The 17,347-nt window shown below is 33.6% G+C and overlaps 2 protein-coding genes across 2 annotated transcripts; one reads left to right on the top strand and one right to left on the bottom strand.

The window, feature by feature from the left end:
• Positions 1 to 591: 591 nt before the first annotated feature.
• LOC123215119 (transcription factor MYB105-like) lies at positions 592 to 2,079 on the top strand. The gene is made up of 2 exons (XM_044635186.1): positions 592 to 1,300; positions 1,409 to 2,079. The coding sequence occupies exons 1-2, from the start codon at positions 850 to 852 to the stop codon at positions 1,894 to 1,896; spliced, it is 939 nt and encodes a 312-aa protein (XP_044491121.1). The 5' UTR covers positions 592 to 849; the 3' UTR covers positions 1,897 to 2,079.
• A 12,695-nt stretch (positions 2,080 to 14,774) lies between these two features.
• Positions 14,775 to 15,488, bottom strand: LOC123214237. Its single transcript, XM_044634018.1, has 2 exons — positions 15,038 to 15,488; positions 14,775 to 14,929 (listed from the first exon to the last, which is right to left on the bottom strand). The coding sequence occupies exons 1-2, from the start codon at positions 15,486 to 15,488 to the stop codon at positions 14,775 to 14,777; spliced, it is 606 nt and encodes a 201-aa protein (XP_044489953.1).
• Positions 15,489 to 17,347: the final 1,859 nt, after the last annotated feature.

The raw sequence follows: 17,347 nt of genomic DNA, 5'->3' as shown, positions 1-17,347 counted from the left end.
AAAAGTAATAACGATTAAAGTTATAATATATATAATTATCTCGGTATCACAAATTTCTTTCTTTTTACTCAAAATCATGATGACGAACTTTTTTTTTCTCTTTTAAAATCTCTCTGAACTAATGAATAAAATTGTATATGTTAATAGATAAAGAAAAATATATGGTTTATATAAAATAAAATAATGGTAATTTTGATTTTTTTTTATATTTAAGATATTTTAATTTAATTTCTTTAAAATTTAGATATTTTCATCTAAACCATAAAATTATAAATAAATTTATTTATAACATATAAAATAGGGATAATTTGATTAATTTTCCTTTTTTCATGTCATTATAGAGAGAGACGGTACCAGAAACTTCAACAGGGTGGCATAGATCTTCCTAAATTCCACCCGTAATTTTGTTAAAATAAGAGGAATTATAATCAAATTATAACATAATTATAGAAACTAATTTAATTAAAAGGGTCAGGTTCAGACTTCAGTCAGGGTTTTTAACTACTTTTAACGTTCTCTCTCCTCTCCCTGTCACGATGAGAAGTCAGTGATAAAAGACGGAAAGTCTTGTAGGTTTCGGTTAAAAACAAATTTGCCGTTTCAAGAGTCTTCTCTTTTCCACTGCAAAACTCCTTTCTTCTTCCCTTTGTTACATCTCCCTTTCATTTTTTATTTTTCTCTTTTATCTGTCAATGAATATGACTTTGTAACAGTTGTATAACCGCGTCTGCGTCAGTCAGGAAATGAAGGCATGACTAACAAGTGCGTTATTTATCACCGGACACCGTGAACGGCTTCACTTGTTTTACCTTTAACGCTTCCGTCTCCTTACCTCCTTCGTCGGTCGGGATGATTTATGCAGATATTGCTTCTCTGTTTCTTAGTTCCACTCATCTAAGGGCAGGTTCAGTTGCTTCTGCTTCTCTAGAGATTTATTTTTGCAGGAACTCAGATAGGGAAAATGGAAGAGGTAGCCGGAATTTTCCTCCCATTGGCAACAACTCAACCAGAAGCTTTGAGGGACCACATAATATTGAAGTTAATGTTGATGGTGAGGGCTCTAATTACAGAGATGGGTTTGGAGAAAACGAGACCGTAATCCATAATGTCAACTTGAATGAAGAGTTTAACCATAACGAGACTATAGAGATGAGCGGGAAGGAAACAGATAAGGGGCTGGCAAAGCTTTGTGCTAGAGGCCACTGGAGGCCTGCGGAAGATACCAAGCTCAAGGAACTTGTAGCGCTTTATGGTCCCCAAAACTGGAACCTTATAGCCGAGAAGTTAGAAGGTAGATCGGGTAATTAACTAACTCAAAAACTGAATACCAGGTAATTTAGATTCTACTTTGCACGGAATTATTAGAATGCAGCTTTTTCTTATCTTAGTTCTATTATCAAAATTGAAGGCAAAAGCTGTAGGTTGAGGTGGTTTAACCAGTTGGATCCAAGGATCAACAGAAGTGCTTTTACTGAAGAAGAAGAAGAAAGGTTAATGCAAGCTCATAGACTTTATGGCAACAAATGGGCCATGATAGCCAGGCTCTTTCCTGGAAGAACTGATAACGCAGTCAAGAACCATTGGCATGTTATAATGGCTAGGAAGTATAGAAAACAATCCAGTGCGTATAGAAGGCGGAAGCTGAGCCAGTCTGTCTACAAAAGAATGGAGCATATCCAGGGGATAATATGCAGAGGTACAGCCGCCAGAACTGAACTGCAACCATATTGTTTTAGTGTCCCCAATGGCGGATTCAGCAACATCTCTCCCTTCTCTTATGGAACTTATAATGGTGGTGGTGGCGGGGTTAATTTTAGCGTCAACGGTTCACCCCAGATGACCAGTGGGCAACAAACAACCTTAAGTAACAAGGAACCTTACAGTGAGTTTTGTTGACAGCTGACGCCTGGTGATTTCTTCCCTGCTGTGGACCTTATGATCCCTCGCAATTTTAACTTTTTTTTTTTTCTCTAAGTTTCTGCTGCAGTTAGTGCATCTGGGTTTTTGTGTAGCTTCTTATTGGTTTTCTTTACTTATATAATAGGACGCCTACCTCATTTTTTAATCTTTATATCCTGGCTCTCTTAAATCTCTTTACGCTTACAGAAGGTATAGTTAATTACCTTGTATTGATTTGTTCTTTCACTTTACTTTACATTGATTGGTGCAAAAGCCTTTAAACTCAACCTTTAACTTCCTATATATTAAGAACTTTTCTCTTCTATGGGTGTGTTATCACAGACTTCTCTTAGCTTTACCAGTTCTCTTCATGTATGTAATTGGTTGTGAATTGCAGGTCCCAAGAGCAAAGATATTATGGGCATGTTCAGCCAGGTGAGGTCTTGCGATGGGCCAATTGATGAAGGCCACGTGTCTGGCATCAATCTTCTCAACCATCGTCAGTACTTGATGGCAATGCAACAGTCAAGCTTCCAACAGCACCACCCTCACAGTTTCTTTGATGCTATGGCATCTACACCTCAAGTTTCAGCCAGTGAAGCTTCATCATCGGTAGGCAGTCATTTTGATACCGTTCCACCACGCTTCTTTGATTTTCTCGGGGTAGGAGCCACGTGAAGTTAAGAAGGAATGCAAATCTGAAAAAGGTTCATTTCAAAGAATCATCAAAAGAGGACCTTAACGTGGATGTCCTTGAAGATAGATGATAAACCATTACAGGTAAAAAAGAAAAGAACTTTGCTTCAGTTTGTGATAGGGCATGAGTTTTTGAAGTCATGTCCTATATTAGTAGCCTTGGTTTTTAATTAAAGAATGTTAATTTTAAGTATTTGAATAACAATAATTAAAACCTGAGCATAGAAATTAGAACTTAATTTGGCTAATTTTATTGTATATTTCTATAATATACACTGTGGAAGACAAAGAGGTGTCGTAGATGATGGTGGTGATGATGAGGGTTACAAAGACAAAAATAGAAACTGAACTTTTTAAAAGCATCCTTTTCTCATGTCACTGCAAAATTCAGGCAGAAATTCTGCAACAGAGTGAGCTAAATCCCACCATCCAATAGATGCATTCATGACCGAAACTGTCCAACATATCTGTTTCTTCCCTCATATCACAGCAGAATTTACTGATAATTCATGCAACTGACATGGGGTTCCCATTCCCACCAACATTTAATTTCTCTTAAACATTTAATATGTTGGATTTGATCCTGCAGAGTCTTTGCTGGAATGCGAATTTATGTATTCATCCACTCATTTTGTAGGAGTATGTGTATACTTGGGTCTGTCTAATTAAGATGACTCCAAACTATGAATTTTAACCATGATACAGGGTGCCGCATTTGTTCTACTTGAAGAGTTTTCACAATTATATATCTAATTGAATGAATATATATACACACACACACACACACACACTTTCCCTTTAAGATACAAGAAAAAACATAGCATAGCCAATCTCCTAATTTAGTACTCTCTTATCTAATCTCAAGTATGTTGTCAAGTGCTTCAATGTTTATTAATCACAATATATACTGCAGTGGCTGTCTAATACATTTAGCAAAAATCTAAATGTACCTACACATTAAACTAGGAATGTGTATAATTTAGTTCAATCCATAAAACTAGACTGAACTGTTTAAAAATTATAAATTTGTTTGGTTTGGTTAGAATTGATAAATTTTTAGAAAGTAATTTTCAGTTTAGGTTATGGTTTGAGTAATTTTCAAACAAAATCAAACCGTAAACCATTTTTTTAATACATATATAACTATATTTGATACAATATAATGAGCAATTAGGTCTATAATTTGTTCATTTTGTATTTATTTTATCATTATTTTTATATGTATATTGTATATATAGTTCATATTTTTATTTTACATGTTTATATTATAATTTAGAAAATTATAATTTAATTATTTTTATTAAATAATATATATTTAGAAAGAAATAATTTTAATAGGTTTAACCTGTAATTTAAATTAAACTAAATAGTTTTTTTTTTTTTAGTTTGGTTTGATTCAAAATTTTCCAATCCGTTTTATTTTCAGTGTCATTTCAAAAAACTCTTAAACTGGACTATGTCAAACTGTACACACCCACTCCAACTAATGACAATTTTGAAGGAAATATGTATATGTTTCTCCCAAATGATGTTTCTGCTTCTTCAAAGGTGTTATCACCACTTCATATGTTCTGGTTGGTGACTTTAACTTAAAATTTAACTTATTATATATATATATATATATATATATATATATATATATATATATTTTCAATCAAATTCAGATAAGCATTGAGCCCTTTCAAATCACTTTCCATAAGAAATCGTTTAAGTAAAATATAGAGTACTGTTTTATGAAAAAAAAATTGCATAGTCACTATAACAAATATTCAATTTAAAAATTATTTTAATTTCATTTCAAATTATTAATTTTAGAGATGAAATTTAGGGCACAAAATTTTATTTTCATCAAAAATTTAAGATTTACTTTTAAGGATATATTTTATTTCCCCCTAGAATGATAATTTAAAAAATGATTACATTTTTTGTCTCAAAATAATAATTTTAGGGGATAAAATTTAAATTTTGTCTTAAAAAACGTAAGATTTATTTTTTAGAAATTCTTGTTTTATGAAAAAAAATTGCATAAAAATAAAAAAATACTTGGAAATAATTTATTGAAAAAGCATTTCAATTATTAGAATTAAAAATTTAGTTATAAAAATCACTTGAATATTAATTTACCATAAAAAAAAAAAAGTTCCATATATAACCATATCCATGAAAAAGCTTTTCAACTATTTGAAAGCCTTACTATTGCAACATGAAGAGATACCACTGGTAATTGCTTTTCATTATTTTCCGGACAAAAAAATTCTTAAATTTCTGGAAAGAGTTGGAGAACCAATTGATTGTGCTGGCACAATTCATTTGTTTATGGAGACTAAACGCTTAAAAACTTCACACAGGAACACATTTCTATCTAAAAGCCTCAAGCTAACCCAGAGGAACATTATGAAAGTACTTACTGGCTTTTGACTCCAATCGGTTTGGCCCACCGTATTATACCCTTTAAGAAGAGTGGTGGCTCCTTTTGACACTTGTCATTTTAGAATACTTAAATAGTTTTTTTTTTTTTTATTTGTCAACCTTGAAACTGAGAAGAGAAGGGTTAACCTCTCAATCGGTCAACAATTAGGCATCACCATGACATCTATAGCTTGAGCATGACCTATTTAAGTCACCATATAACGTTCCAAGATAAAATCATCAAGCATATATGAACAACAATTTATGTTTATGCCACATTCTATATCGATCTTAAGTAAACCCTTGAACAAAACCATAATCACATAACAACTAGTGAAATTTACAACAATGAATGTAAATATAGAAGCCAAACACAATATTTTATTTAATTAACATTTTGCACCCCTATTCATACAAAAAGAAATGTATGAGAAATATACTTTTAATCAAGTAATGAGGTAATTTTTAAAGATACTCTTTGTTTTAAATTTCTAGATTTAATGTCTATACTTTTGTATATTATCTTCATGTGGCTGAGTAGAAGTGAAACTATCCATGTTTCTCTAAATTTCAATTACTTAGTCTAATTGAAATAGAAACCAATTTAAGACTGATATCCAAAAATTTGAAGAAATTCAAGCTAGCGTGAGTCTAGTCAATTGAATGCATGCTTTGAGTTAGTTTGTTATTTTTTATATTTTTTAAACTGTTATTCGATACAAAAAAAAGAGAAAAACAACCTTATGATACATGCTTTATGTATTCATAAGGTTATAAATAATAACAATGTATAATAATGTAATCTTTATGTTATTAATCTATTGCATTTATTATATTAGGATTAAAATATTTTATTTGTACTTAATTTGCCTATGTATAATCTAAATAGTAATAATACAAATTTCTTAACCTCACTGTGCGCAAGTGACTAGTTTATACAGGGTGCAGACAATGAAAGGTACCTTTCCCGTCTTGATTTAGTACATGCATTTCATTATTGACTGAAAAGACTATGATGTTCCCAAATTTCTTTAGGTTGTTTATTTCATGCAATGAAAGAACATTGCTTGACATGTACTCGGTTTGTGCAACATTAGATTGAGTAAATCCCAACCCAATAATAGAAACTATGATTGAGACGTAGTGGAAATAATCAATTGAGCTGCAATGCTCCTATCTATGCCACAAAATAGAGATCACATTTGAGATTGTGGTGATGAATATGATATTAATGTTGAGGCATAACATCTGAATGTAGCCTCAATGTTGATTTTAAGACAATAAGAAGTTACGATAATATAGGAAACGTCGTAATAGTGGTGGAGAATTTCATCACCAACATGCATTATTGAGTTATGTCTACAACGAGTGTAGTCAATATGGTTAATAGTCCATCAAGCTCAACTTCATTGAGGATTGTGAACTACAAAATTTTATTGGAAATACGTGATGAAAATGTAATGTTTACTATAAAGTTAATTCTACAGAGACATATCATTGTTTCTTTTAAAGGGGGAGAATTGTAATACCTGCAAATTCATCCAAGGGTAATATTGTCTTTTGGCTTTGGATATGATTAATTATGTTGGATTATATTAAGTGTGATTCCGAGCTTGCATAACTGCGTGGGAAGGAAACAAGCCCTGTGTTTGATGGCAAGGGCAAAATAGTTTTTTCTTGTTTGATGTTTGATAATTGATTAAGTATGAATGACATGCATGCCCATGTATGATTAGGCACACACCCATACATGGTTTGCAAGTTTGAATTTAGGATAAGGAGGCATTTTGTGAGAATTTCGAAACATGCCATTAATGAGTAATGGCATACACGTCTGTGTGTGAATAGTACATGCTTATGTATCTTGATTTTTAATGAAAATAAAAAGAACTTGGACACATTTGGTTGGGGGTTATTCTCCATATTATTCAGCAAAAATACGGAGAAGAAAAGGGAGATTTTTGAAAGCTTGAAGGCTTGGAAGCTTAGGAGCAGGGGGATTGCCAAAGAATCATCAAAAGCCATGCAAAACTTGCTTGTGGATTACAGAGGAAAGGAAAGTAGGCAATTTCCCTATGATTAATCTATATTCTTCTACCTTACTATGAATGAAGATTTCATGACTAATTATGGTTGTATATGAGCTATTTATATATTTTATATTGATGAGTTGATGTGGTAATTGATTACATGATTTGAAATTATTATTGCTTAGTTGATTCATGTATCTACATATATGCATATATTTGGTTTGAAGGAATGAATAGTATCATGACTTGAATAACTTGCTTCATATATTTGTGGTGGAGATGATGAAAGAATAGACATCTATGATTGGTGATTTATGTGTTGTATTGGAGAAAAAAGGAGATGGATTTTTAGTCTACCTGTTATGTGTACTAATGGTGGATTTCATCTTGTTTCACTATGCGGTTTAGGTATGTAAAATTGTAAATTCTGGGCTCTTGTGTAATAAAAGTGGTTAATAAAAAATTGGTAATACAAGAAGAATGTTTGGGATGTTTTCGATGGTGTTGGAGCTAAAAGAAACTCAAAAAACCAGAGGTTTAAATTTTTGAAATTCCTTGACACACACTTGTGTCTTCTAGCACATGCTTGTGTGCATTTAGGTGAGATTTTGTCCTATGTTAAGTTGGAGCCATAGGAGTGTGGAATTAGGAATAGACACGCGCTTTTATGGTATGGGACTCATGTTGTGTGTGATGAATACACACTTGTGTACATTTGGAGAAACTTGGAAATAAAGACACTTGGAGTTGATAAAGAGTATATGAAACTCTTATATGAACATATGGGTTATGAAAATGACAAATTTACCCCTTTAAGGGATGTTTTCGAGGAAAACTAATGATAAGACTCTAACGAAGGCTTTTAGTGATGGAAATCAACATGGGTATGCCCGACTTTGTAGATGACAACACAAACCCCAATCGAAGAAATTTCAAATTGAAAATTGAAAATTGGAAATGATGTACTATGATATTGTGATTTGTCACTAAGTTATATGCAGTGTGACGTATCATCAAGCTATGTATAGTGTGATTAAGCCACTGAGTTGTGTATAATATGACAATGAAAGCATCAGGGCTAGTCTATTTAACCTTAATACCTTTGGATAATTATGTATCGATATAAACTATCTTAGCATTTAGGATGCTCGTGCTTGCACTAAACTTAGGCATCTTAGCATCTGGGATGCATGTGCGATAGTAAGGAAGGTTCAGGGTCTCACTGTTTTTATGATATGGTATCTATAGCCCAAAGCCTAGTTGACATATGCATTGGGTGCACCTAATGATATATATGTGGGATGTCTCTTGTTTTCACTAGGCGTTTGAGATGTTGACATACATAATTTGATATTAGTCATTTGAGATAACATGGCAATAGAAAATTAGACACTAGACGTCAAGATAATTTGGATTGACATCTAGGATACTAGAGATACATCTGTGATACCACAAGGGAATTCCAAAAAAGGAGGGATCGTGAAAGTTGATCAACCAAGCTCTGTGTTTACACTTCATGTGGTTATTTTCTGGTGAAGTGGAGAAGAAAAAGCTAAAAAAATTAAGCCTATTTGTATTGTCATTTAGCTACAAATTTAAGCAAAGTAGGGCCTAAAATTAACACCATTTATAACATCTCTCTTTAGTAACATACCCTACAAGAAATATATATCTAGAGGTGTGCTTGTTTAAAACCTTTCATGTAACATAATTGGAGAAAACATATATCACGTTTAAAACCAAACATGCGCCATAAATAAGATCCCATAAATCCCCAAAAGTGTTTTATTTAAAATAGATGGACCGTAGATCAATATAAAATCCCATGTGTATGAATAAAAATAAATAGCTCTAATACAAGTTCAAGAACATAAAAAGAAGTAAATAGGTCCCATGCGTGCAAGTTACAAAAATGCCACCTACCTTAATACGCCTTCATGTGCTGATCCATTAGATCCTCTGCTACCGCCAAGCTACTCCAAGACTCTACTTGCAAAACCATAGAAAGGTAACCATAGAAGTAAATAGGTCTCATGTGTGAAACACACTCAATAAGTAGGTAAACACATAGCATATTAATGTTAGTTATTTCCCAAGTGTTCCCTTTATTATTAATGTTGTGGTATTCTAGATGTTTCCTGACATTCTAAATGACTATCAAAATTTACTCGACACTTAATGCCTAATATCAATCAATCATGACATTCCCGATGACTCTTATCCAACAATGTCTAATAGTGTCCCTAACGTCTAGTGAAAGTATATGACATCTTTGATGTCAACTATCTAATATACGTTATACATGAACTAGTCAGGCTAAGGGTTAGGATCACACAAACACACCCTATTACTTTCATTGCCACATCGTACACAGCTTAGTGGCTACATCACACTGTAAACTACTTGGTAATGTGTCACACTACACAAAGCTTGGTGACTAGTCACGCGACACATAACTAATGACTAATCCACTCTACACTAAGCTTAATAGAACTCACACGCACATAACTTGGTAATAAAATCTCATGATGCATCATTGGTGTTTTGACTTGGATTCGCTTCGATTAGGGTCCTATATTTGAAACCCTTAAATTTTATTTTTCCCAAAAGTACAAGGGAATGCGTCTTTGACACATGGGGTGTTCTCTCTTCTAGCACACACATATATACACGTCACATATGGGAAACATTTTCCTCAAATATACACAGTCATATGTCACATGACATATGGTCGTGTGTTGTCAATATTCCAAAATTTCGCTCACTATTTTTCTCTATGTTTCTAACCATTTAATCCCAATTTCAACATTTAATTCTTCATAAACGTTATCATACCAAGTACACACACAATAGACTACTCCTTCTGTATCAAAATTTTACACAAAAATCACCAATCATGCAATTAAAGTCCATTATCATAATAGTGCAATGAATAAATTATCCTTTTGAATACAAACATAACAAAATTATCATCCGAATTAGTATGAATCAATAAACACATCATTAATCCACTGTTAAACCTCATGCTTTATACATCATTCATTATAAATCATAGTTATTATCCTTGACAACCTTTAATCTATCAATGTATGTACTAAATTTTCATGATATTCAACCACACACATAAGGTCACTTCTCTTGATTCTCATTAACATGTAAAATTAGCATTGTCATCATTAAGTTCAATCAACATGTCAATTTGATTTGATTATTACAAAATCTAAACTAGAGAAACATTTTACTTACCTCTCTTCCATAAATTAACAACAGATTTTGGCATGGCAAAGACATCTCTCAACGAATCACTTATGACTCCCTTTTGATTAAACCCTAATTTAGCTCACTCTCATGACTCTTAGTTTTTTGAGAAAATGATGTGTATGTTAGCCAAAATATGTCTAGATGCATTTTTATTTTTGCTAAAATTAGTAATACACAAGTGTGTACTATTCATATACAACTGTGTATGTCATTACATAAAAATAGTATTTTTTGAAATTCCTATGAAACCGCTCCTTATCCAAAATTCAAACACATTGATAACACACAGGTGTTTATACCTCTATACATGGGCATGCATTAAAAGAAAAATGATAAAGAAGAAGATGCAAAGAAGACATGAATGCTTAAGAGAGAAAGAATCAAGCATGCATGTAAAGAATGAGAAAAGTTAAGAATTTTTACCAACTCGATTGCTTCCTATAAGGATATAGGATCATAGATGAGCCTCTCAAGTAAACTAGCCTCTAAAGAAAGTCTACCCTAAGCCTTTCCTTCACCTTGGCCAAGAGACATAAAGAGAGAGAAATGATTTTTTTCTTAGTGAGAGAGATTTTGTATATTATGAACTTGGTTAGTTTAAAGTGAACTAAACGACATGCTTTTATAATGGTGGCTCAATTGTAATTTTAAAATTCTCTTTTTGTTGATGTATATCAACTATATACTTTAGCCACCCAAAATCTATCTCACTAACACTTTAAGTTTTAAAATGTCATTTTTGCATCCATAAAACATTTATATGGTTTTTATAACTCTTCGGAAGGTGCTACCTAAACCTGAATAAATAATCCTCATTCTAGAAAGCTTAGTTTATTGGTGTAACCCTTTAAGTTCACCATGGTGTAGCCATGAGTTTACTTTTAAATGATTTGAAAGGCATTTGAAAACTCAATGACTATGGTAAACATCTAGTGATATGTCATAGACCTTAAACCATGATGAAGAAATACTCCATCGAACCTAATATCTCCAATTGTACATTCCGTGTAGGTAATATCCTTCTGTTATCCAATCCAGATCAATTTCAGGACTTATAGATCATCAAAGCCCTAATTTTGGTTTTTTACAAATAATTTATTTAAATATTCAAAATGCATCATTATAAACATCTTTCGCATGACTTACATTATAGTTTGGCCAAATATTCTGTTTCCAATATTTATAGACATTCATTTTAGAACTCAAAACCAGATCATATTAGTGGATATTTAAAACCCAATACCTTTTGAGTTAATGGATCTCATCTTGATCATTATTCATTTTCATATACAAATAACACATGACCAATATCGTTTCTCGTACATGATGTGGTTAACCTAATAGTTATATACCATATGAATCATGCATATCCGTATCAAATCCAACCATCACTTTTCAGGTTAAAGGATTACTTTGTACATTAGTACAATCTTATGATAAGTCATTGACTATGATTTAATGACCATGTGACTTATTGTTATTGGTTATGCTTGAAAAATAGTTCTCTAATTTTGTATCCATATCAATACCCCAATAACATGACTATCATTGTCACCCGCACTAATATCATCTCAAGGCATTCAACGGAGGTATTTAATATGTCTATTATGTGATATAATTGCCTAAGTTATGTCATGTCTATATAGAACAATTCGATAACTCAGTTTATATATTAAGTGAGTCATCTAGACAACTTATAAAGGAAACAACTTATGCACTAAATAAAAAGACTACTTCTTTTATTGATTAGTTATAATAAGTGTCTGTATGAGATAAAATGCCTTGGAATCGACAACATGAATGGTTCCCAGAGGCATACACTAACATGCATGTCTTCCAAACTTAGCCAAATTATACAAAATGCCTAAAAAAACTATTTTGCCCTTTGCCACAATACACACGAGTGTGTGACCACCCCACATTGTCGTGCATCACGATTTCAATAGCTTTGCATACTTAGATATAATTAAGCACAAACAAATATACATAAGGTCAAAAGACCAAAATACTTTTAGACGTACTTATGGGTGTTACATTATCTTTAATGAGTGTCTTTGATAAGGTTATGATCATATACTAATGATTAATACTAGAAATAGAAAAGAAAAAAATATGATGATTCATTTGAATATTAATAATTTATTTCTCTTTTGGTTATATGACATGTGTTGAATGATCAAACCCTAACATTGAGCAATTAAAACCCTGCCATGATAAGATATAAGCTATATTGTTATGGTCATTTCTAATAATCAATGTTGGGAAGAGAAGTTTGGTTATTTTGATTATCTAAATGTGGATGTTGTTGTTTCATATATTTATAGCGTTATACACTATTCTAATTAGGTTTCAAAATGGTATCATATTAACCTTGATTGAGTGGTAAAGACATTTCAAAAGCATGTTGTTATAGATTGTAAGTATGTCGGTATAATTCGTATTGAAAGGAATGTGTAGAGACCAAGGGAAGGTATAAAATAGGCCTTTTAATCCATTTTCTAGACTTGCCACATGGCTACATGTCTGTGTGGCATAAGACACATGACCATGTATACGAATCCTAGATTTCAAGCTGAGTTAGTTTGATGTTCTAGTGAATATTAGACGTCATTGACCAGTTATAGATCAAGTGTGACATGAACTTCCTATGCTTAGCTTTAGCGTGACCATGTGTAGGGGCAAAATGACTAAAATACCCCTACAAAGCAACACAGTTGAGATAAATTTAAAAAGGAAAGTAAAATAAATATTTGAGCGGGCACATGCTTGTATTAGTTAAGTTACACACCCATACATCTATGAATAATAGCACACAAGGAAAAACCATGACGAGGTGGTTATGTGAGAGTAAAGTAAGAAGACACACCCCCATGTGTTAAGACATACACGTTGATATGTATAGGGCAGAAGAAAGAAGAGAATAAGGGACTACACTAGAGATTTAATGGTCATCCTAAATAATAGTACAGAGATTACATGTACGCAGTAGTACCCTACATGCTTAAGAGTTAAGTCATAAAATTACATGAGATACATTTTTAGGTGGAAGCAAAAACTAGCCAAAGTAAGTTAAGGCTTGAGATGCATGCATGCTAGACATCATATGATCGTTATGATGGGGCATCGTGAGTATATATTCCCTACACTGCCTGTAGTGTAGGGTACTTACTCACAATAAAGCTCAATTGAGATATAGTCCTGGTGTAATGAAATAAGAAGATAGCTCACATAGCTAAGGTGTCAAATCCTTACATTCGATCCAGATCGATCGGCCTAGTATACAATTATAGTTACAGTTTGACCCAAGAGATATGATATATAGCCTAAACAACCCCTAAAGTTTAGTATGAGCACAAAGTCAATTTACAAGACCTGTTATCATTCACAAAGGAGTTTGACACTGACTCCAGATGATAAAGTTATCATAGGTCAAGTTTAAGGGCATTTTGGGGATCTTAGAAAAATTTATCAGCATAGTTTCCTACTTACTGAATGTTTGATCACTCACTCCAATATTTTGCTTTGTGAAGGTATAGGTGATTGTGATGGCTGCAGGATAAGTGGTGGTCAGAGGGCGTAGAGTTTCGAGGGCATTTGCATCATTATAGTTTCTTTTCAGACTTTCCTTCGACAATTTAATTTCAACTCTATTAATGTATTTGACTACATATTATGACTTTCTAGTTTTTGCTTTATGGTTTAGACATCTTTTGTATGATTCCAATTGATGCTTTGATCAAAGGCATTTTAATAATTCTATAAAGCTTAATAAATGTGGTTTTATCTATATGTTTTAAACTAACTGCATGCTCAAATTAGAAAATTTGGTGACTCTTTTCTCTAGAGGACAATACTTCTAAAGGGGGTTATTACAAATACACACACCACTAACAACCAAGCCATTTATAAACCATCTTTATACATTTATAACCAAACTCATAACAATCCTATAATCAATATCTTAAGAGCACATAATAGAAATGCCTAATTTGCTCTAAATTCTTCCAGAATTCTTACCATCATTTTCATCAAATAGTCTATGATATCCCAACAGTTATTAGTGCACAAAAATTCACACTTCAATGCTACTCATTTATTCTTCTCCATATCGACATATTCTAAAGTCTAAATACTATATAAAATAATCATCTAGAATTCAACACTTATATACATACATACATATATATATGTGTGTATATGTTAGGTCCCAATCAAAGCTTCAATAAAATAGAGTTCAACTTAGGGTGAGAACAACCCAAATTTTTATATCGAAAAATCATGACACTGTACATCTACTGAAAGGAATTTAAATACAAAAAGAACATAACAGTTTTTCCCACTACTTCTCCTACTAGTTAATAACTACTTCTCTCACTACTTGATAACTGCTTGCATGGCTGCTTAATAACTACTTCTCCTACTACTTGATAACTGCTTGCATGGCTCTTGATAACTGCTTGCATGGCCTATGCAACGCAATCACGTCGTGTAATCCATGGCTGAATATTTTGGATTTTTGTGTGGCACTTGCACAGACCTTCTGAGTTTATCATTGCCCTCCCCTTTCAATGGAACCTTATCCTCAAGGTTCAAAAAGCGAGTCTGTAGTTCCTGCGAATTTCCCCAGGTAACATCTTCAGCAGGAAAATGTTTCCATTTAACTAAACCTTCTTCCATAAATTTAGATGCACATTTTATCTAATGTGTATCTAATATGGTTTTGGGCTGCAAAATGAAGTCACCATCAGGTGAAATAGGCGGCATTTCAGAACTAATAACCTTAGTATCACCCACGTGTTTCTTGAGCATGGACACATGAAAAACTGGATGTATACGAGAGCATGGAGGAAGCTGGAGCTTGTAAGCTACAGTGCCTATTCGTTCTTCCACTAGATATGGGTCGTAAAATCGACTTGCAAGCTTCTGAGAGGCCCGCTTAAACACTGAATGTTGATGATAAGGATTGAGCTTGAGAAAGACCAGATCGTCAACTTGAAACTTGACATCTCTGCACTTCGAATCAATCCATTGCTTCATCTGATTATTGGCAGCATGCAGATTATCCTTGAGTTGTTTTAGTAAGGCATCTCGGGTAACCAGGTTTTGATCCACTTCATTTACCGAATAGGTTCCTTCATGATATGGTGGAATCGTTAGTGGTGGTTGACCGTAAAGGGCTTGAAAAAGAGTCATTCCTATGGAGGAATGATAGGTGATGTTGTACCAAAATTCAGCCCAAGGCAAGAAAGAATACCATTTTCGTGGTTGATGATAAACAAAACACCAAAGGTATTGTTCCATACAATGATTCACTACTTCAGACTAGTTGTTGGTTTGAGGGTGATAGGCCGAGCTCATTTTCAATTGCGTTCCAGATAGTTTAAAAAATTCCTGTCAGAAATGGCTAAGGAAAACAGGGTCGCGATCACTAATGATAGACCATGGCATTCCATATAGTTTAACAACTCCGTTGACAAATTTCTCGGTTACAATCTTTGCTATATATGGATGGGACAAGGTTAAAAAATGTGTCGATTTGCTTAGTCTGTCAACGACAACCAGAATAGCTTGCTTGCCATGTAAAGGTAGAAGTCTGTTGATAAAGTCCATGGTGATATCATCCCATACATAACATGGGATCGGTAATGGTTGTAGGAGTCCGGCGGACTCCAAGGTGTCAACCTTAACGCGTTGGCATATTTGGCAAGAAGTAACATACTCCTTCACTGTTTTGTACATGGTAGGCCAATAAAATTGCTGAGCTAATTTTTTATACGTACGAAGTACACTTGAATAGCCTGCCCAAGTGGAATCATGAAACTCTTACAACAACTGATGGACGACATCTGAATGGGGAAGAAGGATGACCCAATTATAATAATAAACCAAATTATTGCCCCATACGTAAGGATTACCTGGGTTGTCGAGTGCTTGCTAGCGGAGTCTTTGCATGTAGGGATAGGTTGTAGTTGTAGTCTTGATAATGTCCCATATGTGCGTGCGAGAAACGGTGAGTGCATCAAGGCTTGGGCTACCCACTACTCGTGATAAAGCGTCAGCTGCGTGGTTTTCCTTGCCTGGTGTATATGTGATTTCATAGTCATAGCCAAGCAATTTAGAAACCCATTTTTCTTGCTTCGATGTCGCAATACGTTGTTCGAGTAGGTACTTGAGGCTCTGGTGGTCTGTTTTGATGTAAAACTTACAACCCAGCAGGTAAGGTCACCAAGTTTGTACAGCTTGGATGATTGCTAGCATCTATTTGGCATAGGTGGACCAAAACCGTTTAGTGGCTCCCAATGCTCTACTCATGAAGGCAATCGGTTACCCTTGTTGAGTGAGAACTGCGCCTATGCCATCATCGGATGCATCCGTTTCAATGATAAAGGGTTCAGTGAAATTTGACATGGCTAGTGTTGGAGTTGTAGACATAACTTGTTTAAGATTCTGAAATGCATGTTCCGCTTCATCTGTCCACCCGAATTGCCCCTTTTTTAAGAGATTTTTGAGAGGCCGAGCGATGACGCTGTAATTACAAACAAACTTTCGATAGTAACTTGTAAGGCCTAAAAATCCACGTAACTCAAAGACATTAGTAGGCATAGGCCAATTCAACATAGCTTGTATTTTACCTTGATCCACTTTAATTCCTTGTGGAGTCACAATATGACCCAAGTATTCCAACTTTTGTTGACCAAAAACGCATTTGCTCAATTTAATATAAAACTGATGGTGCCTTAATATTTCGCAAGCTTTCTGAACATGTTCAAAGTGCAGATTCCAATTGGGGCTATATATTAAAATGTCATCAAAGAAAACTAGTACAAATTTTTGAAGATAAAGACAAAATATGGAATTCATAACTGCTTGGAAGGTGGATGGGGCATTGCAAAGACCGAAGGGCATAACTAAATATTCATAACTGTTATGAGTACAGAACATTGTTTTGTGGATATATGGAGGATGAATTCGTATTTGATGGAATCCCGCCCGTAAATCAACTTTGGTGAAATAGGAAGCCCCATGGAGTTCATCAAACATATCATCCACAG

This window comes from Mangifera indica, chromosome 4 (genome assembly GCF_011075055.1).
Source record: "Mangifera indica cultivar Alphonso chromosome 4, CATAS_Mindica_2.1, whole genome shotgun sequence".
NCBI lineage: Eukaryota > Viridiplantae > Streptophyta > Magnoliopsida > Sapindales > Anacardiaceae > Mangifera > Mangifera indica.
The sequence above is the reverse complement of the archived record's forward strand: the minus strand, read 5'-3'. Positions and strand labels throughout refer to the sequence as shown.